This window comes from Phyllostomus discolor, chromosome 7 (genome assembly GCF_004126475.2).
Source record: "Phyllostomus discolor isolate MPI-MPIP mPhyDis1 chromosome 7, mPhyDis1.pri.v3, whole genome shotgun sequence".
In the NCBI taxonomy this organism is placed as follows: domain Eukaryota; kingdom Metazoa; phylum Chordata; class Mammalia; order Chiroptera; family Phyllostomidae; genus Phyllostomus; species Phyllostomus discolor.
The window spans coordinates 24223091-24249085 of record NC_040909.2 but is presented as its reverse complement, the minus strand read 5'-3'; the positions used below and the strand labels follow the sequence as shown (position 1 = coordinate 24249085).

General features: G+C 42.3%; 1 protein-coding gene across 3 annotated transcripts in view; it reads left to right on the top strand.

Annotated features, from left to right (window-relative positions):
- KAT2B (lysine acetyltransferase 2B) overlaps window positions 1–25995 on the top strand; it is a 94186-nt gene that overhangs the window by 37887 nt on the left and 30304 nt on the right. For all 3 annotated transcript variants that reach the window (XM_036030596.1, XM_028518089.2, XM_036030597.1), the window contains exons 3-7: window positions 6950–7095; window positions 10821–10913; window positions 12267–12448; window positions 19684–19875; window positions 24558–24664. In XM_036030596.1, coding sequence (XP_035886489.1) covers window positions 6950–7095; window positions 10821–10913; window positions 12267–12448; window positions 19684–19875; window positions 24558–24664 — 720 coding nt within the window. The remainder of the gene's footprint in view (window positions 1–6949; window positions 7096–10820; window positions 10914–12266; window positions 12449–19683; window positions 19876–24557; window positions 24665–25995) is intronic.

Below are 25995 nucleotides of genomic sequence, written 5' to 3'. Positions count from 1 at the left end.
TGAATCTGCATCACATTTTGTGTTAAGCTTGAACATGAAGGAAATAGTTTCCTCCATGGAAACTATTTGGACGATTCAGAAGCCCACAGCTATGGGCAGCTGGTGATTGGCAGCTTTATCACAACAACGTGTCCGCACATGCATCACATCTTGTGCAGAGTTTTTGGCAAAACATCATATTGCCCAGGTGACTCAGCCGCACTACAGCCCAGATTGGGTGCCCTGTGACTCCTGGCTTTTCCCAAAACTAAAATCACCTTTGAAAGGGAACAGATTTCAGACTGTTGATGAGATTCAGAAAACTACAGTCGGGCAGTTGATGGTGATTGGGAGAACTGTGTGAGGACCCAAGGTGACCAGTTTGAAGGGGACCGAACTGTCATTGTCCTGTGTACAGTGTTTCTTGTATCTTGTATCTTCTTCAATAAACAGCTCTATTTTTCATACTACATGGCTGGATACCTTCTGGACAGACCTCGTGTGTGTGTGTGTGTGTGTGTGTGTGTGTGTGTGTATACACACAGGAACCTGTACATATGTGTTTGTATTTGTACATGTATAGTTCTTTTTTTCCTGGGGCATATGAGAATAAGTTGCATATATATCATGGCCCCTTCCCCTAAATACTTAAGTATATATTTCCTAAAAATAAGGATATTCTTTCACATAACCTCAGTTCAGTTACCAACTTCAGTAAATTTTAACATGAATGTAATAACTGTATTTAATCTGCTGTTGGTAGTCCAGTTCTATGAGTTGAGCCAAAAATGTTCTTTACAGCATATTCTCCTCTCATTAAGCATCTAGCCTGGAATCGCAGACATGTGTAGTTGTTATATGAAAGGAAAACAGTTCGTCTACTCCCACTCAACAGTTCTGACGTCCATTGTGTGGGCTTTCCCTCACCACACAAGTCTCCCAGCTCTCCAGTGGACACCGAGTGGATGCCCTACAATTTAACTCAATTCTGACACTAACTGCATGTAGGTAGTGCAGACCCCATTAGTTAAGGGCTCAGCCCCCCTCTACTCCCCACTTCAGATGCCAATCTCAAGTCCAAGTTACTACCTGTGCTTCTGACAAACCTGCTGTAAATGGGAGGTTCCCACGACCCCCTCTTCAAGTTTGATAATTTTCTAGAGTGACTCACAGAACTCAGGAAAACGGTTTAGTTATTAGACAACCAGTTTATTATAAAAGGATGCAACTCAGGAACAGCTGGATGGAGGAGATGCATTGGGCAAGTTCGGGGGAGGAGCATGGAGCTGCTGTGCCTCTCCAGGTGTGCCACCTGCCCCGCACCTCTGCATGGACATTGGCCTGGAAGCGCTTTGACCCTGTCAGTTAGGGTTTTGTGGACGCCTCATTAGAAGGCATGATTGATTAAGTCAATGGCTATTAGTGATTAAGTCTACCTCCAGACCCTCTTTCCTCCTGGAGGTGGAGTGATGGCCTGAAAATTCCAACTCCTTAATCACTTTTTTTGTTACCCTGGGAACCAGTACCCCCTAACCTCACCCTTAGGGATTTCCCAAAAGTCAATTAATATGAACTTAGGTTTGATTGAAAGGAACTTGTTGTAAGGCCCTCCTTTCACCTTTATTGGCTCTCATTTCTTATGAAATTCCAATGGATTTAGGAGCACTGTGCCAGGAAAGGGAATTAAGACCAAATATATTTATTTCTTCTTGTAAATCACAGTATCAAAGCAGGTCTCTTTAGCCTCTTTTAATCGGCAATAGTTCCTCAGCCTTTCTCTTTTATGACTTTGACATGTGGGTGGAAGGGTGTTTTAAATTAAAAAAAAACCTGTTCAATAGCTGGTAGAAAATACATTTTGTTATCTTTTGTTCACAAAGGAGAGACTTTTGCAAGCAAGACCTTAAAGAAATGTCAACTGTAGATTTCACTTGTAAAAAATTTAAAATTGCTATACAACCAAACCAGCCACCCAGTCCAAACCCCCAGCAAAATCCAGGAGCATTTGCACTGAATATGACAGACATAAAGCTCTTTCAAGGCAAATAAAAACATAAAAAACTAAAACAAAACAAACCCCCCCAAACCAAAAAACCAACATCCTCAAAAAGCAGGCAGAGGACATGAATAGGCAGTGCGCAAAGGGACAAACACAAATCACCAGCAGCATGAAAAGCAACTCCAGGGGCATGCCAGTGAATGCTGATCAAAACACTGGGGGGCCTGTGTTAATTTTTTGGAATGATCGATTAAATTATTGAGAATGATCTCCACTATTGGCATGGGTGGGGAAAGGTGTGTTCTCCCACACTATATGATACATTGATACAAAATTTATTGGAGGGAAAGAACATATATCGAAGGTTTAAATAATGATTTGGCGTTATGAATTCTGTGGCAGCTTAACTACTACTGATTTGTGCGCTGTACTTGACAGATTTTTATTTCATTTTGTTGTTATTTTTACTTTTAATAATGCTTCCAGACTTCTGTAGCAGAGGAAGGAACTTGACTTTCTCAGGCTCTTTTGGCTGGTCTAATAATTTAATTGAAATGAGATGGATTAACAAGAGAAAAGAACCAGGTTTAATTACATACGTACACATGGTAATCCCACATACATGGGAGAGTCGGAGACCTCCCACCACACGGGAGATTCCAGGACAGAAAGTTGAGATGAGGCCTGTGTGACATTCTGAGCCGAGGACGAGGGAAGGTGCTTTGGAGCTTCAGAGGGGAGGGAGGTCACTGTGGATGCTGACAGATGTTTGGTAATCAGTAGTTTGCTCTGCCATAGAGATTGGTCAACCAAAAGCTGTTTCTGGTGATAACTCTTATTATGGGCGAGGCCCCTAATTTAAATTCTTTAAGGGAGAGATAAAAGTTTCTCACGAGCCTCTTGATCTTGATTGCCTTCAACTCAAAAATAATTCTCATGTCAAAGTGGAACATTCTGGGACCCCTTTTCGAAACCCCCACACTTGCAACTAATAGAGGAGGTATATCTTTTTAAGAAAACAAAAACATGCTTTCAGATAACTGAAGGGAACCTCTTTGCATCAAAAATGCTTCTTTGGAAAAGGTTAAGAGAAGAGTTTCTTTCAATAATGAGTGACTTTTTAAAAATTAAATCTGAGCTGATTTTCAGTACAATAAGTAGTTTAATTTTACAGCTAGAGGGAGGTGTGCCTCTGGATGTTGGCACGAGTTGGGATTGGTTGTGGTCCCCTGAGTAAGCCCTGTCTCATTCTGGTCAGCAGCCTCAGAGTCAGGGGCAGCATTCGGATTTGGGAGAGACAGTTGTCCAAGGGGAGTGGTAGCAGAGAGCACACACAGTCTGGGGATTCTGTCGGTGCTGTAGGCTTGAGACCAGAGGTGGGAGTGGTGATGAGTCCGAGAGAATTAGGAAGCTCAGCTGACTCTGGTGACTGGCCATATGTGGGAGGGAAAAGACAATGATCGAATGAATGATGGGCTCCTGGGCAGAAACGGGTCTGGCAAGAGAAAGACACTATTTTGAGGAGGGCCATGAGGCTTTTACTGCTAGAGTCAAGTTTGTTGTGATGGTGGAACACTCGACATCGTTAGGATGGGAAGGCTGTGAGGGGGAGTGTAGTGGAGACCTGAGCTTCAGGAGAGGTTAGCTGGTGATACAGATTTGGTGAGAGAAAAAGCAAAGAGTTAGGTGCTCAGAGACCGAAAAGGAGTCTTGGTCAAAAGGAGCTCCTGGTGGGAGCGTCTGGGAACATGGCAGCCAGGAGACTGGGTGTTCAGTATTTGCAGTTAGTCATAACTGTCCTTATCTCGCTTGCTTATGACAGGGAAGCTTCTCTTTCATAGCAGCTTGTCCAGACCCTCTGTTTTCCTTCTCAAGCAGGTGGTTCACTCCCTCTCCTTTCCTCTGATCTTCCCTCACCCCCTCATTCATTCTAGGAAGCCGAACTCTTTCCATACCTGTGTTTACCCCCTCCCATCCGAGCCCTACCTTTGCTTCATTCTCTGAGGAAGAGAACCCCATCTCTGCTATAAAAGTTGCCCTCATTAGTCCAGTAGAGCATCACCCTGCCTCTTCTGGGAAACTTGCAGCTTCCTTTACATTTCCCTCCATCTCCAGCTCCTTATTCCTTCATGCTTTGGGTTACACTCAGATTTGAGGAGAGATCACAGATTCCCTCCTCAATAGAGTCAGAGGGCAACGAACTTCCTCAGGTCTCACTCTTAAGCTTTTTAATTTTTATCTGATCTACTCTTCAAAATATGTGAGAAGATGTTTCCGAACTAGTTTTGAAACCATGGAGCTCCCGCAAGGGGAGGGCCTTCTGAAAATAGGACTTTCCACCCCGGTTTCAGAACAGCCCCTTCTAATTCTGATTAAGAATTCATTTGGGTGGAGTGTTTTATGGGTTAATAAAAAGTGAGCCACTGGTTTTAACAATAAATCATGGCACGTTCTTCTGTGAGTTATATGCTAACACTATATGTTAGCACCTCAGAGTGTTTCATCTGCAGACATTTATCTTACATTATAGACTGCTTCTTTTCACAGCTTATCACTGGAAAGAAATGAAAACATGGCTAGGTAAAAATAGTCTTAAATAGAATTACTTCTGTGCATAACTGACATAAAAATCTTGACCTAATTGTCTCCAGAATGAGGCTTATCTCCCAAAGGCTTCAGACTGACCTCAAGGGAAATGTTTCAGTTGTCAGGAAAGAATGACCTGGCAAATGTACTACTTAAAAGGAAGTCTAATTTCGGGCCTCTTTTAGAATGTGAGGGAGCTGTAGCATGGAGAGCCAAGTGTAAAATAATAGATTTGAAGACTAATTTTTGTGCTTACACACATACATATTTGTAGTTTTTCTACGATGCAGGTCATTTATGTTCTTAGAAACACTTGAATCCATCATTCCCTTTCTATTTGATTATGTAAGAATACAGTATTGGCATTTTACAGTTTAGATGCATCCTTAGATTTGCTCTGCAATATCTAAGGCAGACAGACCACCTAAAATTCCTTCCTCTAACTTATGATTTAAAAATGCTCTCTAGGGGCACACATGCATGCACATGCAGTTGTGTGTACACGCACGCTCATCGCCAGTGTCTTATGACCTTGGGCCCATCACTCTGCCTTTTCACTGCTCTGCTGCATTAGATAGGAATTGCAGCTGGGTGGCCTCTGTCCCTCTAATTTTAACCCCATTAATCTGGTTTCTTCGTGGACATTTGGAAAGTCCACCCTCGCCATTTAATCCTCCTACCTCTCTGAAATTTCTTTTGATCAGCTATCGTAGTTTGGACTTCCTCAGAAGCAGACTGCAGACAAAGATTTGAGTGTGAGTAGTATTTTTCAGGGTAAAGGTTGGGAGTGAAAAAGTGCGACCAGGAGGTCAATAAAGGGTGCATTATTAAGCCAGCTCCCACTGGGGATGGGACAGCTGGTGCTTGAGTCTGGGGGAGAACGTAGGAGCCAGTGTAGAATGCTTTCCTCACAGTTATTCCACCTGAGTCACAAGGGAGGGGAATTTGTGCTCTAATTTCTCTAGTCTTTGGTTGAAGGCTGCTCTTGCAGGGCAAGAGTGTGGCAGAGCTTAGTACAGGTCGGCAGCCAGGATGTGTGCCCTGAAGTGGTAGGGGAAGGCATGTGGGCAGGGCACCCACAGCAGTTTCTGTCCCAGGCTCCCGGCTGAACTTTGTGGTTTAATGTCAGGAGCACTGTGGTTTCTGGAGTAGACTGACCCATGCTGACAGGTTGCAGGTATTCCTGAGTAACGCTCAGTCCCATCTCCCTTTAGAAAGGCAAGGCAAAGCCTGCCACTCTTCTACACATGTTAGTGCTTCTCTAAAGATCATCCCAAGCACTTCAGGGTCTGAGCAGGAGCAGCACCTGAGAGGATCGTGTCCACTCCGCAGCAAGCATGGTGATAAGTGCTGGGGACCCAGAAAGGAGAGACCTGCTCCTGGCCCAGAGGAGCTCGTGGGCTAGCGGGTGGTCATTGGGTGGCTCACCTAGAGAGGCCTTTTCAAGCGGGGAAGGACTTGAAGTGAATCAGCTAATCATAAAAACTTTGTTTGTGGGTGCTTTAGAGTTTGGGTCAAACATTCTTCCCTTTCAGGCCCTGGTTCTTCCTGGTTGGCTGAATGACTTTGGGTGAAACAGCATTCAGTCTCTCTGAGCCTCAGTTTCCTCAGCTGTCAAATAAAATTACTGATATCTATTTTATGGGATTGTTTGAGGCTTAACAAAGATAACCTTGAAAACCGGGCTGGATTGGGTAGAAGCGAGGACAGGGACATGGGAGAGAAGGTCAGTGGATAAGTCACGTAACTATAGTAAGACAGCAGGCCAGAGGCAGGAAAAGTGGGTCTGGGGTCTTGATCCTGGAGGATGTTCAGTCTCAAGCTCCAGTAGGAACTTCACTGCAGAGAGGGTGAGGTTCAGTGTGTTCAGAAAGGCTGGGGGAAAGGGCCTTCATTTAGTCTTTGCACTGATAGGATATTCTTGGCCGACTGAACTGTTCACAGGATCTAGAACTCAGCTTTCAGGGAACTTGGTTTTAATGCCCCTCAAGTCCCTCCAAATCCCAGGTCCACCTCCAGGACCACAGAACCCTCTTGATGTGGTGGAGCATTTGCTGATGTGGAAACACATAAGAATTTAACACCGTCATGACCAGACTTGGTGCTAACGAGTTCTGGAGTTTAACTATATGTCAGTATTAGACTGGTTAGCCACTGGTTCGTTTTCGAGGCAAAGACTCAACAAGGTGTCAGTCTCTTAATTACAAGTCACTTTTGTGAGAAAACTTAAATCTTACAGGGGTTCAGAAATTTCCTGTTTGCCATGCAACCTAATGGATTGGTATCCTCGAAGGTCTGTGAGCGAGAACCTTCCATTTTGAAGCTGAGAGTGTTTGCAGTTTCCAACTAACTTCTCACATGTGTTCCTGTGATCTTTGTCCTAAGCTGCTCACGTTTCCCACTTGGAGAACGTATCGGAGGAAGAAATGAACAGACTCCTGGGAATAGTGTTGGATGTGGAGTATCTCTTTACCTGTGTCCACAAGGAAGAGGATGCAGACACCAAACAAGTTTATTTCTACCTATTCAAGGTGCGATTTTAACCTCGTGGAGGGCTGTTCCTCTTTCTCTCATTGTTCGAATGTGCTCAGTGTCTGTACGCCAGGTCATGGGTGAGAAGGCTCTCAGCTCTTGCTACATTTTCCCCTCAGGGTTTGCTGACGCATGCGTTTTATGTGACATACCAAATGTTGAACACGTGACTCTCCTTGAGAGCCTTCATACTTGTATGCCAAGTTCAGTGTCCTTGTTTGCTCATGCTTACGGATTTCTGTCCATCCCCCATCCATTCACCCTCCCGACAAACGTGTGCTGCACTCCCGCTCTGCGCATGGCATCGTGTAGGCATGAGGGATAGATCAGTGGGCAAGGAAGTCTTTGCCCTCATGGAGTTTCCATTTCGGTAGAAGAGGCAGACAACCAACAAGTAAATAATATATTTGCAGGTGGTGATAAGTGCTGTGAAGAGAAACAAAGTAGGGTAAGTGGAATCAGAATGGCAGGGATGGTAGCGGGTGGGGGGCCATGGTAGTGAGGAAGCCCAGTTAGGAGAGGCCTCTCAGAGATGACAGTTGAGCAGGAATGCAAATGGGGTGATAGGAGCCATTCCTGAGCAGGGTTGGGGGAAGAGCCTTCCAGGCAGCAGAAGGAACAAGTGTCTGGGCTGTGCATCAGTGAGGTTGATGTGACGTGGGCATAGCAAGGAGGCCAGTGTGCGGAGCCTAGTGAGTGAGAGGCGGCTTGGAGGAGACAGGGTCAGAGGGAGGTGCGAGGGCTTTGACTCTTAGGCCTCAAAGGGAGCAATCAAGAATTTCCATATTTGCTCTGGCATCTGACCTCTCTTCTCTGCATCTTGTTGACACGAATCACTGATTAGTGGCACCACTCCCTGTAGCTGTGTCTTCATGGCTCTACCTCAGCTCCTTTGGATCCTGTCCCTTCCCTTCTTACAGACATATGTCCCCCCAACCTGCTGATTGCAGCCGGACTGAGAGAGGCGGGAGGGAAACTGGTAATGGGACCGGATAGAAACACTCCAGGGTGCCAGAAACAGATTCAGAAAGAAGATTGACAAAAGGAATAATTAAAAAAAACCCCAAAACCAAACACTCTGTTATTGAAGACACTACTGTGTTGTAGTTTGTAACCTTTACAAGGATCTTTTAGAAACAAAAACAAAACCCAAAACACTCCACTCAGAGCTTATAGCTAGGGAAAGTTTTCTGCTTCCAGTGAATGCTGGGCTTCATTTTATGTGATGAGTTCAGATACATTTTCCATTGAGTTTCCTCTTTTGCTTTTGCAGCTAGGAATCTTGGTGAAAATTCTGTGCCCAGTTCCTATAGTTTTTTTTTTTTTTTGGTTGTTTGTTTGTTTGAATTTATTTGGTACACCATTTTCCCTTCTCTTTTTAACTAATGGGTTTTTGGGAGGTCAATAGGGGATAGGGGTGGAGAATTATATTTTTAAATTTTGGGGTCACATGGAAGTATTAACTCCAAAGAGGTTAATTGGGAGGAGAAAGAGAGAAAAGAAGGAGAGAGAGAGAGAAAATATGAATGAATAACTGAATTCCCCACAGCCATTAGCAGGCACTGGGCTACTCCAGGTGACAATTTGTTGACATGGCTCTGAGGCCTGAGTCATCAAGATTGAGCCCTGGCAGGTTCATATGGTTTAGAGCTTCTTTGGAAAAAGATCTTAGTTGAAGGAAAACAACGCTTGCATGACTGCAGCTATTATTTGTCTTGGAACTTAGCTCCCTGGCAGTCCCCTGCCACCATGCTGGAAGCAAAGGTGGTGTCAAGGTTTCCATCCTGTCAGCCTCCTCTTGATTCTGTGTGTAACCAACCGAGCAGGCCGCAAAGCACTGCTCTGCTTGGAAGTACGTTCTCTCTCTCCCTCTCTTACCTCTCTCTTCTTTAACAGGGCCAATATTTTTGCTTGGGGAGCAAAATCCAAACTACTCAGCATTCTCCCTCTCCCCTCCCCCCCAAATCATTCTTTGGGCCAAAACGTTCTCAATCATCCTTCCTTAACTTTTAAAAGGCAGCTCCTATGTCCCATATGTTTCAAAAATTAAAATGTAGTATGCATTTTAGTAGCATTAAAAATAAACTGAAGTCTTAGATGTTGAAAATAAACTCAGTGAAAAGCTGCTTGCTAATGCCCAGTGTAGCCCAGCTCCTGTGAGTGTGGCCCCGGAGCCCAACTCTCTGGGGTTAAATCCAGCTGCATCACTTATCAAATGGGACCTTGGGCAAGTCCTTCTCTCTCAGTTTCCTTATCTGCAAAGTACAAAAAATAATAGCACCTATATCAGCCGATTGTTTTGACTATTAGATAATATGTACAAAGAACTACAAAGAGTGTCTGGCAGAAGTAAGGATGCAAATGCTTGCTGCTATTATTAAAATTTGTTGATACGCCCACTTATCCCAGCTTTATTCTTTTGTAGAAAATAAGATTCAACAGCTCCCCAATCCAGCAGTTTATCTCCACAATGAAACCCCCCATGGGCCAAGTTCCCAAATGGTCTTATTTTTACTGGAGGGAAAAAACGGCAACCGGGATTATTTGTATTTAAATTTTATGATCAATTTTTATGTATCCTTAGAATCACACACAATGGCTTATGGCACATTTGCTCTTGTAAAGATGGGTGTGATACGGCAACCAGATCAACAGCGCCTGGCACTGATAATTTACATGGCACCCCTAGAGACCACTGAGGCCCTTGTAGTACATACCCAGTGGGGACACCTGGGGACCTGCAGCCTTGTGGGGTTGTCCATGTTCCTTAACTCCTGGGAGAATGGTTGCCTTGTTTCGTTTGTATTGAAAAGGCAGTGCATTGAGAGAGGAGGGGGGAAAAGTAACTTCAGTAAATGCAGGGTAACATATCATAACCGGCCCACGTGTGAAGGTTCGAGCAAAGGTGGAAGGTAAAGAATTTTAATATTAAATTTATTTTCAAATTAGGTCTTGATTAGAGGCTCTCTGTTCCCTTTTCTCTCTGATGCTCTTCGAGGGCCTGGAATTCCAATGGCAGGGATTAGAGCAGCGTTTTGTTTTGTGGGTATTGAGATGCCAGAACACTTGGCCTGCATCCTGTGGGCGGAGAGGAAATGAAAAAAGACCGCAACAGTGAAAGTTGCCAGTTGAGAGCCCTGCAAAATTCCTTCCAAAGAGCTTGGGCCCTGGGATTATGACTGTGATATACAGCTGCCACAGACAGTCCCTGTTCCCCCCACCCTCCCACTGCGTTTGTGCTAATGGACCTCAGCTTTTCAGGGGCTTAAACAAGACCCTCCAGGGGGTTGTTTAGCACACCGTCAGTGTTCTAGATGGGTGTGTGCAAAGTTTACACGGTGTACACCTGACCCCTGAGTCAGTGGAAAGCCAGAAATAGAGTGGGGAGAGGGGACAGTGCGTAGGATACAGGTGTCTGGTGGCCCCTGCTGCCCCAGGCTGCCCAGAGTGTGAAAGGTGCTAGTTGCTCATAGCTGTGGTCGTGGGTGTGTGCAGACTTGGGTTACCGGGTAGTCCACCCGTTTTATGATTTGAGGCTTTGTTTACATGTAGTTGGGATAAATAGAATATGGTGACTTTCCTTCAAGGCTGTGTGTGTGTGTGTGTGTGTGTGTGTGTGTGAGAGAAAGAGAGAGAGAGAGAGAGAGAGGGAGGGAGAGGGAGGGAGAGGGAGAGGGACAGAGAGAGAAGCTCTGATTGATTTTTAAAAATGATTTCTTTGCAGCTCTTGAGAAAGTCTATTTTACAAAGAGGAAAACCTGTGGTTGAAGGCTCTTTGGAGAAGAAACCCCCATTTGAAAAACCTAGTATTGAACAGGTAAAAAGAAAAAAGAGAAGCACTCCCGCCCCTTTTTTAATTGCTTTAAGGCTGAACAAACCTTTTAATCTTCCTTTCACATCTTTTTTTCTATCCTCCATCCCCGCCTGAGAGATGCTTCTTCTAGTCTGTAGAAATTGTCCCGGGCCCTTTGGCTCAGAAGTGAATACTTAATTTAATAAATGACCTAGCTTTTGTCTTTTAGGGTTGCTGTATACTCAGAAATCACTGTGTATTTGGGGAAGGAAAAAATTAAGTAGAACATGTAATTTGTACAAATACGTGAAATGTGCTTTTTCTTGGTGTTCATGTTTAAAAATGAAGTCTTTTATCTGTTTGCTTGGAATTGTCTGAAAAAGCTTGTTGATGTGAGGGAGTTCAGGAGCAATGTGAAAAAACGATAAGCCCAGCAAGCAAATCAAAAAAGAAATGAGATTTTCGAGTCCAGAAATTGACTTCCTGCTGTATGATGATTCCTGGAAAGAAGTCGATTTACTCGGGGAATCTGTTGACATGTGCAGACTTTTTCTATTAGGTGTCGTCAGTCTCTTTCATCAGCATCACTTTCTAGCCTGTCATTGTTTGGCCAAATAAATCTCGTACTGTTGACTGAATTTCTTGATGAGGATGATTCCAGAAGACATGATAGCAGAGCCCTTACAAATAAATGTATTTTTATCAGTCTGTTTTCAGTAGAAGAAATTTTGTTTCCAAACTCTATTAAATAAGAATTCATTGTTGTGTAAAATTTGACATTAGGTTAAATGGGACTGTTCTGTAGACAGATTAAATTAATCCACAGATTCTTGACAAAGCTCATAATTTTGAATAGGATTTGTTTTAGGGGGGTAAGCTTGCTGAAACTGAGAGTGACAGTAAAGAGCTTAAAATCTAGTGGAATTTAGGTTCAATGGAAAGTATACTAGTAGCCTTTTCATTAAAATTTTCCTAATGTAAAAACATATTTATCCAAGAGCCTCATTATATGTGAGCTATTGTGTTGATAGTACAGCAAGAATTATTCTGCAAAGTAGTTATATTTTATTGTTTAAGGGGCTTTGACCTTTTCAGTCTGCGATTTTGATTTTCTTTTTAACCCATCAGGACTGCAGCAGGCACAGAATTGCAACTCACAGCCCCTCTCTCCTGTCACTTTTCATTTGCTGTGATCTGAGGCACAGCGGATGCCCTCTTGGCATTCCTGCTCTCTGACAAGGAGAAGGAAGAGATTTTTGTGACTAGGGAAATGTCTGTTCCTTTGCTAAGAATCCACCAATGCTGCTGTCTGTGTGGGTGTTCAGAATTAGTGTGATTCCAAAGCTGCATGAATAAATTGCCTTTCTTCCTTTTAAGGGCGTGAATAACTTTGTACAGTACAAGTTTAGTCACCTGCCACCCAAAGAAAGGCAGACAATAATGGAGTTGGCCAAAATGTTCCTAAACCGTATCAACTATTGGCATCTGGAGGCCCCATCTCAGCGAAGACTGCGATCTCCCAATGACGATATTTCTGGATACAAAGAGAACTACACAAGGTAATCAGGTGACCAGTTCTTTTCCTTTGGGCCCCATCGAGCACATCGCATTCATAAAATTGCTACTTGTCTCTGCAAGCAAGGGTTGTCCAGGTCTCGAGGTGACACCATCAATTCAGAGAGAATGTCTGTGTAATTTAAGTCTCCAGACTTCCACTTTTCACGCATACCGTGATGTTTGGGGGGGTGAGGAATGCAAACCATAGAGCTGTACTTTCCAATATGATAGTTGCTAGTCACAGGTGGCTTCTGAGTGCTTGAAAAATGTGGCTAGAAAAAAGAATGTGAACTATTTCATCAATAGTTTTTTCTGTTGACCACATTTAAAAATGATGTTATTTTAGATATATTGAATTAACTAAACACATTAATTTTACCTCTTTCTTTTCATTCTTTGATGTGACTCGTGGAAAATTTTAAATTACACGTGGCTTGCATTATATTTCTATTGAACATCGCTGATCTAGATGACAATACTATAACTCTGTAATTCTTACACAAAGATCTCATTTGAAAAATGCAATGACCATGAATATAATAATTTTTAAAAGTGATTTTATTTATTTTTTAGAGAGAGGGGAAGGGAGGGAGGGAGAGAGAGAAACATCGATGTGGGATCAATTAGTTGCTTCTTCCACACCTCCAACCGGGGACCAGGCCCGTGCAAACCAGGCGTGTGCCCTGACTGGGAATTGCACCGGCGACCAGTCTGTTTGCAGGCCGGCACTCATCCACTGAGCCACATCAGCCAGGGCTAAAGAATTTTTTTTTTTAAAGAAGGAAAGATCACCCTAGTCCCAGCACCATGACAGAACTAATGTCATTATATATATTGTCTTCCAGCCTTTTCTCTTTTAAGTAAATATTTGACATTAGTTAGAATGAAAGAAAATGCAGAATTTGCATCCTTTTTGTCTTTCCACTTAACATCGTATCATTTTACTAGCCACATTGCAGTTCACTGAGTTGATGTACCATAATTTACCTAACCATTTCCCTGTTGGTGGGCATCAAACTCTGAAGACTCTTGGACTGCACATGTTTTTTCTAAAGTGGGAGTTCATTTTTATTGCTTATGAATGGAAAAATAACAAGTTGCTTTAAAAAGTCTTAAACATGGGGTATACAAAATAGAATGACCTATATTTGTTTTCATTAAAGTCAGAAAGTGACTTGGATTATCCATTCTCTTCACCTTTTTATACCTTTCCCTGTAAATTCAGTGGGTACAACCAACTTGCTTCAGGGAGTATTATGAGTATTTATATATATATAAGTTTATATATAAACATATATATTTATAAATAAATATATTTATATAAAAATATATTTATATATACATAAATGAATATATATATTTATCTGAAATATATTTCAGATTTAAAGTACAGAATGATTTTTGATAGCCAGTAAAGACCACTTGTCCCCAGGTTATTTTCTGTAATGGCTTGCAGGAATGGGTATAGTTTAAGGTAAGCTTTCCTTCCTGTTCACTGGCCTGATTTCATGAGAACTTCCCCTTTTCCCTCTCCTCCCTCCTTTTACCGTAGATACAATTTGAGTTATAAAGTATTTTCTCTTAATTATTGACTTTTTGAGGAATTACAGATTTCTTCAGAATCAGTTGTTAAAGTATACCTTCATTTCTATACCTCCATTACATTGGAGTTGGAGAGTTTTACATTAACAACAATTTCTGTATTGTTGTAATTGTTGTTTGAAATGAGTTGAGATAAATCTCTCAAAAATAAATACCCTTTAACCCCATCTGTGACAGTGGACAAAACCGAGTGTTTGTCAAAGCCCTGAAAGTGTTTGCCATTCTTAACAGGAAAAATTGTTTCGTCAAAAAGAATTAAATGTGAAGTAGCATAGAGAATATCATAGTGTTCTAGAAAGCAGGATAAAAATACTATTAGCATTTAGGACTCACCAAGAAATGGGTGGAACTTACAACTCCCTATATTTAGGGAGTGGTAAAACTAGAAATAAGCTCTGGAGTGAGCGATGGGTTTGAACCTCGGCCCCGTTCCTTCCTGGTTCTGTGCGCTTTAGACCAGTCCTTTCACCTCCTGGACCTCCAGTGTGTCTCTCTGTCCAAGTCTCACACGTGTGGTGACTGTTCCATGAGGCGGTTTTGTGCAGAGTGTCTGGTGCACAGAACAGGCGCTGGGAGGACGCTAGTCATCGATTTCCTCCCACACATGCTGTCGCCTGAAGCTCAGTCACTGCCAACATGGGACTCTTAAGCTGGAGCGTGTACCACTGAATAAGTGCACCGAGAGTGCACTTGTTGGAACATCGCTTTTGAAACTAAGGTAACAAGGGGAAAGACAGCAGCAGAGTCCTCTTCAGCCCAGCAGCCTGCGCCAACAGCTCAAGGCAGAGGAGGGGAGTCAGCCAGTGATGACGAGAAACCCGCTCAGAGGCTGAAATGAATAGGCCCCGATGAGTTCTGAAACCTGCCGATTTCTAGGTGGAATGTAGACCAAGAGCCTCTGTTAATAATACATAAGGAAATGAAGGTAGACAACCCTTCCTCTGCTTCCCCACCATCACACTGTGGTGATGAAGAAAGGGAAGTAGAAACAACTTGTGAAAATTATGAGGATGATTGTTTCAGGGAGAAACCTCACTATCATGACTACTTGGGAATTGAAATAACCACACACCACTGTGACATGGTGTCTCACTGATACTAGTCGTCTGAAAAATGGGTAATATTACAGGCTGCAGGCACACTGGACTTTATCTTGATGTGTAAGTGAGCCTTAGGGCCGGTAATGCTGGCTCAGGATATAATTTACAGCAATTGTGGTGATGAGAAGAGAGGGGCTGAACCTGGAGCTCGCATCAACATGAAAATGGGGTGAGATGGGATTCTCTGAGGACAAGAGTGGACTCAGAAAATGGTTCTGTTCATTACAGAGCTAACTCCTGAAGACTGATCCGATAAAAAATTGAACATAAAATGAATGGTAGAACTGCTTAAATTATTCGCATTCTCTGTTCTGAGTGAAGGAAAGATATATATATATATATATATATATATATATATATATATATATATATGTATATTGAAAATATTTGACATCAATGTTAAAATATACTTAAAATTGATCATTGATACAGGTATATATCAAATATGCATTATATATATTCCCCAGAAATCCCCATCATTTAAAAAAAAATCTGGACAAATTTTCGAAATTCCCTGAATTTCATGGTGGTGCACTAATATAATTCTATGAAGAAATAACCTGAAAATAAAGTGTTAGAGGTATATGATATATTATAAAATACACTTGACCAACAGAATCTGTTAAAGGAAAGTGGCAACTAATTTGTCTTTGATGCTGAGATGTGCAGAACTTTTGAAAATTAATGTCACCTCTATATTGGGGAGATGTTTTGTAAGACTGTAGGGCAAGTTAGAGGTAACTAAGTTGATTTTGGTGAAACAATTTTAGGTAAGCATTGTTCTGTGAAGCATGGCCAGCCACCATACTTCCTGAGCATTCATAACTAGCTATATAAATCTAGGACAGTCTATCAGCAAGCACAAAAAGTGGACTAGAGGATAGGAGACCTAGCTTCTAGTGTAAACTTGAATAGTAAGTAGCCTTTAGTTTGGGCAATCTAGAAGAGGTCATTTCAATCCTGTGAAACCCTTAGGACTTTCAGTCCAGCAAGTAAGGAGGAAGACATGGTTTGCTGCCTTCAAGCTCCCCAGTTCTGTTCGTGCTTTAAAGAAAGCAAGGTGGTTGCAAATGATCGCGATGCTGTAAAAAATCTGAGTTATTTGAACAATCAGTAAAGAGCATGCACAGGCCATCACTATTAGGCATGCCAAAATGAATGAGCTAGCCTTTCACTTCTTTTCAGAAGACCTGAAGCCAGTCACCTAGGCAGAATCTTTCTCTACAGTTAAGTCTTTGGAGGGATGTGTGTGCAGAGACGGGGCATGCAAGTTCCCGTTTCCATCTCACTGCATGCAGCATCCCCATCAGTTATTAAAACAGCACTGAAACGCCACACTGTGACTCAGTCTCTTTGTCTTATCAAACTTATTTATGAAGTAAGATTGATCTTGGAAGCAAAAACAAAACTAAACTAAAAAGTGTCAGTGGAGTTCTACAAAAATAATTCTCAAGGAAATGAATGGAAAATTATTATTGGAAAAATTTTTCTAGATGACAATCTGTGCTGCCTCCCTCTCATCCTGGAAAGATTAAATGACCTTGTAAGTACTTTTGGGTAACATTTTGTGATTTTATGATGATACTTATAACCTACCTTTGCTGTAGCAGAAATAACATCTTTTGTAAGTAGAGTCGCAGATATCTGTGACCCTTCCACAGATGGAAATGCTATTTGAAAATTAGCACTGCCCAAGAGGTACATAATGTGAACCACATATGTAGTTTAAAATTTCCTTTTTTAAAAAAAAAGATTTTATTTATTTTTAGAGAGGTGAAGGGAGGAAGGAAGAGGGAGAGAAACATCGTGTAAGAGATGCATTGATCCATTGCCTCTCACACACCTCCAACTGTGGGGACCTGGCCTGCAACCCAGGCGTGTGCCCTGACTGGGAATTGATCCAGTCTGTTTGCAGGCCGGCACTCAGTCCACTGAGCCATACCAGCCAGGGCTAATCTAAAAAGTAAATAAACACAGGACATTCACTTTCATGTTTTATTTTACCCAATATATAAAAATATTTTTTCACTGTGTAATGTGAAAAATGATTAATGATATATTTTTTTCCTACTAAGTCTTCTAAATCCAGTGTGTATTTTATACTTACAGCACATCTCAATTCATTCTCTAAATGTTAGGTGGCCAAAGCTACATGGAGACCTACCAAAACAATAAAGTAGTGGTTAATACAAAAATATTTCACATTGTGTCCATTTAAATGTAAATTTAAACTCAATTAAAATTAAGTAACACTAAAAATTAAGCTTCTTGGTGTACTAACCACGTTATAAGTGCTCAGTAGTTACCTGTGGCTGGTGGCTACTGTACCAGCACAGGCGGAGAACATGCTCATCATTATAGACAGCTTGATTGGACACTACTGGTCTGAATCCCCAGATGCTTAAATCTTCCATTGGGAGAGATTGGACATATTTTAACATTAAGTCTTTCAAATAGCCTCATGAGAGCCTAAGTCTCATGAAACTGGACTTCACTTTGTTAGAATTTGTGACTGTTTAACTCTTAACATTTGTAGTGTCATAATATTTTCCTAACCTCATTAGGGGGCCACAGACTGACTAACATCCAGAAGTGAGCAGCCCTGACGGTGATGAATGTCTATGTGAAGTGCCCTGTGGATTAACAAAATAAATGCACTTCCTAGCTTGTTTTTGCTACCACCCAAGATCGCTGTTTCCGACTTGACGAGATACAGCACAACCCTTAAGATCCCCATTTTGGTATTGCAATCATAAAATGACATTTGAGTGTAAATTATTAAGACAGAAAAGTTGAGTGAAGTGTCGAAATGATAGCAGAGTTTTAGGGTTAATTTTGAACGGACTAGCACTTTAGGAAAGTTTTCTTTCCCAAAAGATGAAACACCACATACATGCACCAACACACGGGAAGTATGAAATAATTATTCATATTTAGAAGAGGAAGAGAAAAAGCTAATAAGCACCAGTAACTCCATATTACTCCACTCCTTCCTGAAGGGCTGAGAGCTCCCGGGGAGCTTCCCGTAGCTGCTTGGGCACACCAGAGCCCTTCCGCCCACTCTAAAGGAAGTCTGGAAGATAGACAGGACGGCTCGGTTTCGATTTTTAGAAAGCAGGCCCGACCTGGAAGAGGATGTTTAGATCTGCTATCAAGGAATAAGGATCTACACAATGGAATTCTATGCAGCAGAAAGAAAGAAGGAGCTCCTACCCTATGCAACAGCATGGGTGGAGCTGGAAAGCATTATGCTAAGCGAAACAAGCCAGGCAGTGAAAGACAAATACCATATGATCTCACCTTTTAAATAACAAAACAAAGAAACAAGCAAAATATAACCAAAGACACTGAAATAGAGGTCAGGCTGACAGTGCCCACAGAAGAGAGTAGAGGGAATTTAAGGGGACAGTGGGAAGGGTTCACGGGAACAAACTTAAAGGACACATGGTCATAAACTAAGGGGAGGGTGGTAATGGGAGGGAAGTGGGGAGGGGTGGGAGGGAGGCTGGATTGGGAGTAAAAAGGAGAAAACTGTATTTGAACAATGATTAAAATAAAATTAAAAAAAATTATATAGACACACACACACACACAGGAATAAGTATCTGTGCAGTGAAGCTTCTGACCCTGCCCTGGTCTGGTGCTGCCCTCTGTGACCCTCAGGGTACATTCCTGTTGCTCCATCCTGGGAATGAGACTCCGTAGCTCTGGGATACCAACATGAAAGAGGGCTGATGTTTGAATAGCTTTGCCGGACTGAACGAGCTTTCCAGAGCACGTGCCCGACATAGCCAGAGAACCCCAGAACCGTGGTCAGATCTCAAGAAAGCCCCTGGTTTCCCTCTGGGCCTGGGCATTCCTCCAGCCTTGTGCAATGCTGGGGCATAATTTTGACTTTGAGTCTGAGTCATGAAGATGTACATAAGCAACAGATGGTGGAAGCTCATTACTTCCTGCATTTTGTGACTGAGTTTTAAACAGCATTGAAGATCTTTATCTTCCCACCAAAGCTTCAGGGGTATGTTGAGTGCTGTGTAGGCATTTTAAAGAAACCTTAAATTTTTCTCAGAGGACATGATGGTGAAATTCTAATTCTTTCACAAAAGCTTCCCCTTTAATTTCTTTAAAAAAAATTAAACTACTATTTATGTGCCAGAATCTCTAATTGCTGTATGCACTTTCGTGCCCATTTTACAGGTAAGGAAATGGAGACTTAAGAGTGTAATCAAATTTCCAAAGTCACTCAGCCAGCTAAGTGACAAAGCAGAGATTTGATCCCAGCTTCTCTGACTGCAGGACTCACTGCATGACACTATAAAGTAGAAGGGTTTTCATAGAGTTGGACCCAGGTGGTTGTCCAAGGGCAGGCTGGTCTGGTTCACAAGTTTCACTAGCTGGTTGTGAGACTGCTGTTTGTCATTGCAGCCCCAGTTTCTCCTGCTCTGATTAATAGTGTGAGAGAAGCCCTAATTAAAGATTTCAGATGAGCTGGGGGTTTAAGAGATATTGACCGTGCTTGTCTCCTCTTGTCACAGGTGGCTGTGTTACTGCAACGTGCCCCAGTTCTGTGACAGTCTACCTCGCTATGAAACCACCCAGGTGTTTGGGAGAACACTGCTTCGCTCTGTCTTCACCGTTATGAGACGGCAGCTCCTGGAACAAGCCAGGCAGGAAAAAGACAAACTGCCACTTGAGAAACGAACTCTAATCCTCACCCATTTCCCAAAGTAAGGGAGTGGTCTTGCAAGTCTTTGTTTCCTCTGGGAGCTTGAGATCGATAAATACGTCCCAAAGCCTGAATCAATAACAAGATCAGGAATGCTAGGAAAAGCAATCAGGGACGAGGGACAAAGGGACCCCCTCCTTCTCAGCCCGCCCCCCCCCCCCAGAGTCCTCCTGGGGACTGCACAGCCCATCTATTGTTAGTATGAATGTGTGTTGACTGCGGTCATAGCTCCCTTAGCCCCCACCTCATCCCACCTGGTGTCATTGTGTCTGAGCTTCATAGAATGGGGTGGTGCTTTGTTTTGTGTATTCAGCTGCCAGGAAGCTAGAGGGGGATGGGAGGGGGGGAGTGTGCAGAAGCAGTTTCCATCTACTCAGAAGTGGTGCAAGAGAACTCAAGTGGTTGGTTTTTTCCATTCTAGACCTCCAACCCTTTCTAAGGCAAGTGAATCGCTGCTGCCTCAGCTGCAGTGGGCCTGCCCCCTCACTCTTTGTAAACCAGACCCCAAGAGCGGAGCTGGACAGGAAGAGAGGGGCCTTCTTCACAGTGCTCTTTGTACTTCAAATGCTCAGTTTCTTGAAGAACGTACCTATTCTTGTGCACCTTGCTCCTTGCACCTGCCAGAGCTCCAATATACAAATAATCCCGAAAATATTTTTCAAATGGCGGCCACGTGTCAAAGAGAATAGGAAGTTGCGATGTTGCACTATTGGCTTTGGACATGCATTTTCCAATCTGAGAACTGAATATCTGAGCGAAGAGGCTGGCTGCCAGTGACAGGGGGCGAGTGTGCAGTGGATGACTTGTCAGGGAGCAGTGACAGCAAAACATGAACGAGACAGTTCATTTTGTGGGTGTCATCCTGCCTAGAGCAGTGCTGGGTAGGGGAGGTAGAAGTTAAAATCTAAAAAGGCTTTCTAGGCTTGCTGGTGTAAAGAAAAAAATAGAATTTAAGAGAGAAGGTATTATATTCTTTGACCAAAAACAGAGGGAGCCCTGCTTTAGTTGTAAACTAGGTTTTTATTATTAAATTACTATTACTGGATTACCCAGTTTGTGTCTTAAGAATGATAATTTTAATTTTTTTTTTAAATAAGCTAGGTCCATGCCCTGGTCGGTGTGGCTCAGTGGGTTGAGCATCTTGCCACAAAGCAGAAGGTCACCAGTTCGATTCTCAGTCAGGACACAGGCCTGGGTTGTAGGTTCAGTCCCTGGTCAGGGTGTGTGCGAGAGGCAACCGATCCATGTTGCTCTCACATCGATGTTTCTCTCCCACTTTCTCCCTCCCTTTCCCTCTCTCTTAAAAAAAAATAAGTTAGGTCCAAAACAACAACAAAAATGATTTTCAGGTAGAAATCAAATGAAAATTCCTTTGTTGCTCAATACAAGCCCTAAGCTTTAGGTAAAGGTAAAGGATGTTATGGGTATATCTGATGAGATTTCAGTGAACATCCAATATTCTCATGTAAGTCCTAGCATCCTGATTTTCAGTATTTCCCTGAGAAAACCGGCAGCTGAGACTGAGACTGAGACAGGACGTGAACAATTTGTCTCCCTCCAGGGGGGAAGATTTAGAAGCACTTAAATGGCAGTGTGAATGCTACCCCTAAATGCATTACGAACTCCGGGCATGCTGGTCTGTTTCAGTGGCTGCCTTTTAACTAGTCTAAGCACCTCTCCTTAGAGATTAAAGCAATTTTCTTACTACTGTCTCTATTGCATTTGCCACATAAGCAGCATTTTATGTTTTCAGATTATAGTTGTCATTTGGTCTCTAAGCCAAGGGACAAAGAGGAAAAGAGGACCCCCCCCTCCCCACCTTTGATGGTGCTTAAAGAAAAATTTTAATTACGTTGCATAGTGACAATTTTTTCCCCATAGCAAATGTATTTCACTTCTTGCAGATATTTGCTAATTATAGGGCGGTTTGTTCCTTCAACCCATAGTTCTGGCGTGCTTGTGCTGTTGAGCTAATCAGTGCTGCTTTTCCTTCTCTTTTACTAATGGTAGGGTAAAATTACCACCCACTTCTCTTTTTAAATCTCTTTTCATGGACTAGGACAACATTTGAGGTTATTAGGGATTTGTACCAACAGGTTTGGCAGCAGAATCACACATGTGTTGAAGCCCAAGGTTGAGACTTACACACTGTCACCAAGCGAGAGCTGCGCACCCCCCCCCCCCCACATCCCCCCTAGGGAGGTCACTGGTTGTCAGAGGGATTTTCAGGGCCTTCCTCCTTACCTGCCTCCTCTTCATGCATTGCCCACATGGCTTTAACTTGTGCCTTTCCCCCATCTATCTGCTTACCAGGTTATTGTTAAGAGGAGTTTAGTACCTATATTTCATTCTAAAAGTGATAAATGTGCATGTTGGTGAAAATCTGGTTAAGAAGCAGAACACCAGCTACAGCCCTGCCTTTAGTGCTTTCAGATATTTCTATATATTGTACATGTCTTGTGTTCTTTTGTTCTTCATACAATTTTGTATCCTGTGTTTATAAAATAAGCACACTCTCTTGTCATTACAGGAGACCGTTCTTTATTATTATGAAAGAACTACATATGTATATACATATATAACACACACATAATCATTTTCCTAAAATTGCTAATGGCGTTTTTCTCTGGCAGGTCTGTGCCCCACTTTGTGAAGGGTGTTCTGATCATATAATTACTAACCAAGAAGGAGTCTAGGTCTAGAAGAGGAAAGGAAATTCACTTCTGTGATGAAGGGCAGCTGGGAAAATCTTGAGGGCTGTGAGAGGGAAGGCAGGTCTGTTTAGGAAAAGAGGGCAGTGAAGCAAGACCCTCTCATCCGCAAGATCAGCATGTGTGTGCTCTTCGGAAGGATTTTAGCTCCTGCTGCTGTCTGTCATTCTGTGTTTGGTAGGGCACATGCTAATTTGTTTTCAACATGCCTTAATGGTGGCCTGCGTAGCAAGAAGAAGTGACTCCTGTGGTATCTATAAAGCATGAATTACTCTACCGGGTGAGGTTATGTATTCACTCAAATGGATCTTGTTTTTAAATCTTCTATGAGCAGCAAGTCAGAACTCCCAGAACCTTTTCCCATCTGTTTTTACTTGAAGAAACCAACTCCTTTCTCCCCTGAAACCATCTAAAATCTCACAGGCATTGATAAATGAGAACAATAGTAGTATTTTTACTAAAAGTGTTGATGCTGCTGATGGTGCTGCCGCTGCTGATGATAACAAGTCTTTGATCAGTTATTCAAAACCTCGGTACTAGATATGCTTTACAATACAAATATTTAAACCTTTTCTAAAGGTAATCAATATAATGCATGTGCCATATATTAGCTCCAGGGGTGGGGTTGATTCTCCTAAATTAAGTCCATTCATAATTATAAAGACTACAAATAGTCTTATGTAGGTTAAGGTCAGTTTTTTGCCAAATGGGATATGGGAAATCTTTCTTTAAGGGCTTTTGGATTTTACAATTTTAGAGAAGGGATATAGATGGCGTATAATAGCTAACCTTTATTATATCATTACCTGCAGACTCCATGAGGGCAGGTGGTTGTTTTGTTCACCCTGTCCTTCTAGCACCTAACTCAGTGTCTGACCCATGGTAGGTGTGCAGTTGATATTTGTTGAATGAATGAATGAATGAATGGAGAACATGCTAGGGACCATCTTAGGCATGCACCTTAGCTTATCCCTCCTGACCACCCTATGCAGGAATTACTGTTGATATTTCCTTTTTATAAAACAGACTGGGGAAGAGGAAAGTTAAGAACTTGTTTCAAGATCATACAAATAAGTGGTGGTGAGCTTTGTAAATGAATTCTAGAGCCCAGGCTCTTAGCCAGTATTCTTTTTTCTTCCTCTAGAATTAGTGTGCCTTAAAAGTGGCTTGCAGGAAAATATTCCAGTACGAGAGGTGTAGATTGTGTTGGTATTTTAACCATAGTTCTTCAGTTTTGGTGTACATAAGAGTTGTCCAAGGCACTCACCAAAATTTAGTCCTCAAAGCCTCTCTCACAGACTCAGATTCAGTATGCCTAGGTGAAGTTGGGTAACTGTATTTCAAACAAGGTCTCCAGGTAATTTCTTTGGGCCTCTCGAACTTGATATTCCATTGAGTTTACAACACAACAGGCAATGTAACTTAGTAATTAACCACTGGTTCAATCTTGGTCCTGAATTTACTAGTTGTGGGACTTGGTACCAGTTATTTAACCTCTCTCTGCCGTAAGTTTTTTCATCCGTAAGGTTATGAAGATCAAGTAAGTTAGAGTAAGAGCTATGGTGTGTGGGATAAAGAAAAATAAAATGTGTAACTCACTGCATTGCTGTGAGGATCCAGTGAGTCATGAGAACAGTGCAGGCTCATAGCAAGCACTCGGTGAAGGTTTGCAGCTTCTGTTACGGTAATGACAGCTGCCTGGAGGACTGGAATCTGCATTTCCACTGGTGCCATGCTCCGTGTAGTCTGTTAGTCTGTGCAGAGTCAAAAGAAAACAAATTTCTAGCATTGCATTTTTGTGAATATTGCAGGGCTACTCGACTAAATCATTTGAGTCATAATTGACTAGCATGTCTCTGAGTTGAATGTGAGATGCTGATGTTTAGGTGATTGTCGCAGATGGTGAGGGCTTCCATTTCTCCGGCAGTGCATGAGTTTTGGGTCTTACTATTGCTTTTGCTCTTGTGTCCAGGTTTCTGTCCATGTTAGAAGAAGAAGTTTATAGTCAAAACTCTCCCATCTGGGATCAGGACTTCCTATCAGCTTCTTCCAGAACCAGCCAGCTAGGAATCCAAACAGGTAAATTTCTTTTTGCATCAACCAGAGAACAACCAGGAAGTGTTACTTGCAGTTCACTCTGCATTTATTTGTGTTTTTCATCAAGAAATTGAAGACTGGAGCCAGCAAATTTTGCATCTGCACCTCTGTTACTGAGAAGAGCAGGTGCAAATCAGTTAAAACAATTACTGCTCCTACTCTTGGGTTTGCTTAGCTTGCACATTACAATTTTATAATTGTAATGGAGGTGTAAAGTACCAGGCAGTTCAGCTCTGTAGTCTATTCCTGGCTGTTTTTAAAGATGCTTATAGTCTTCGTCAATGGCCTGATATGCCCAGGAATCAGGGTTCAGTCTGGGTTCTGCATCTATGATGTCTGTTTTGTGTGTCAAGTTACCATCATGTATAATGACAGGATGCTGAGTGGAAGACAGCAATTTTGAGTCTCAGGACACGACGAACTTCCCAATGGGGCCAGGACATCCTTGCCATTGCTTTGAGTCAGCCAGTGGCATCACCTGGCAATTTGGTGAGGATGGAAGGCATGTGATTTGTGGAGTCACACTGATTCCAGAGAGAGGGTCTGGATTTTTGCCTTTGAAACTAGAAGAATTGAGAGATGCCAAAACAGTCATTTATATGTGGCCATTGGGAGAGACAGAATGCAGAAACTTTTAAAAAGATTTTATTTCTTGTTTTTAGAGAGAGGGGAAGAGAGGGAGAAAGAGAGGGAGAGAAACATCAATATGCAAGAGAAGCATTGATTGGCTGCTGCTTGGGTACCCCTATCGGGGGACCTGGCCTGCAACCCAGGCACGTGCCCTGATGGGGAATCAAACTGGCTACCTTTCAATTTGCAGGCTGGCGCTCAAGCCACTGAGCCTCACCAGCCAGGGCAGAATGCAGGATTTTGATCTTAGAGCTTTTAGTAGCTCTAGGTCAATGTGTAATAGAGGGGCTTGTGGGCATCACTTCCAGGAAAGATAATTTTATTCTTGCTATTTTTTTCCAAAAAGAATTTTACGTGAAAAAAAATTAAAAAAAATAAAAAAGAATTTTACGTGAAATAAAAGTGACCCTTTTTAGTATATGGTTCTGTGAATTTTGACAAAGACACATTACTGTGTAACCACCACTACCATCAAAATATAGAACAGTTGCATTGCCCTGGAAAATCCTGTTGCACCCCTATGTAGTTCTTTCATTGCCATACTCCCAGCACTGCCGACCCCAATTTGTTTTATTTTCCCTATAGTTATTATTATTTTTTGCCTTTTCTGGAAGGTACATAGCTTTTTGAGTATGGATCCTTTTACTCAGCATCGTGCATTTAAGAAGGCATTTAAAGATTTT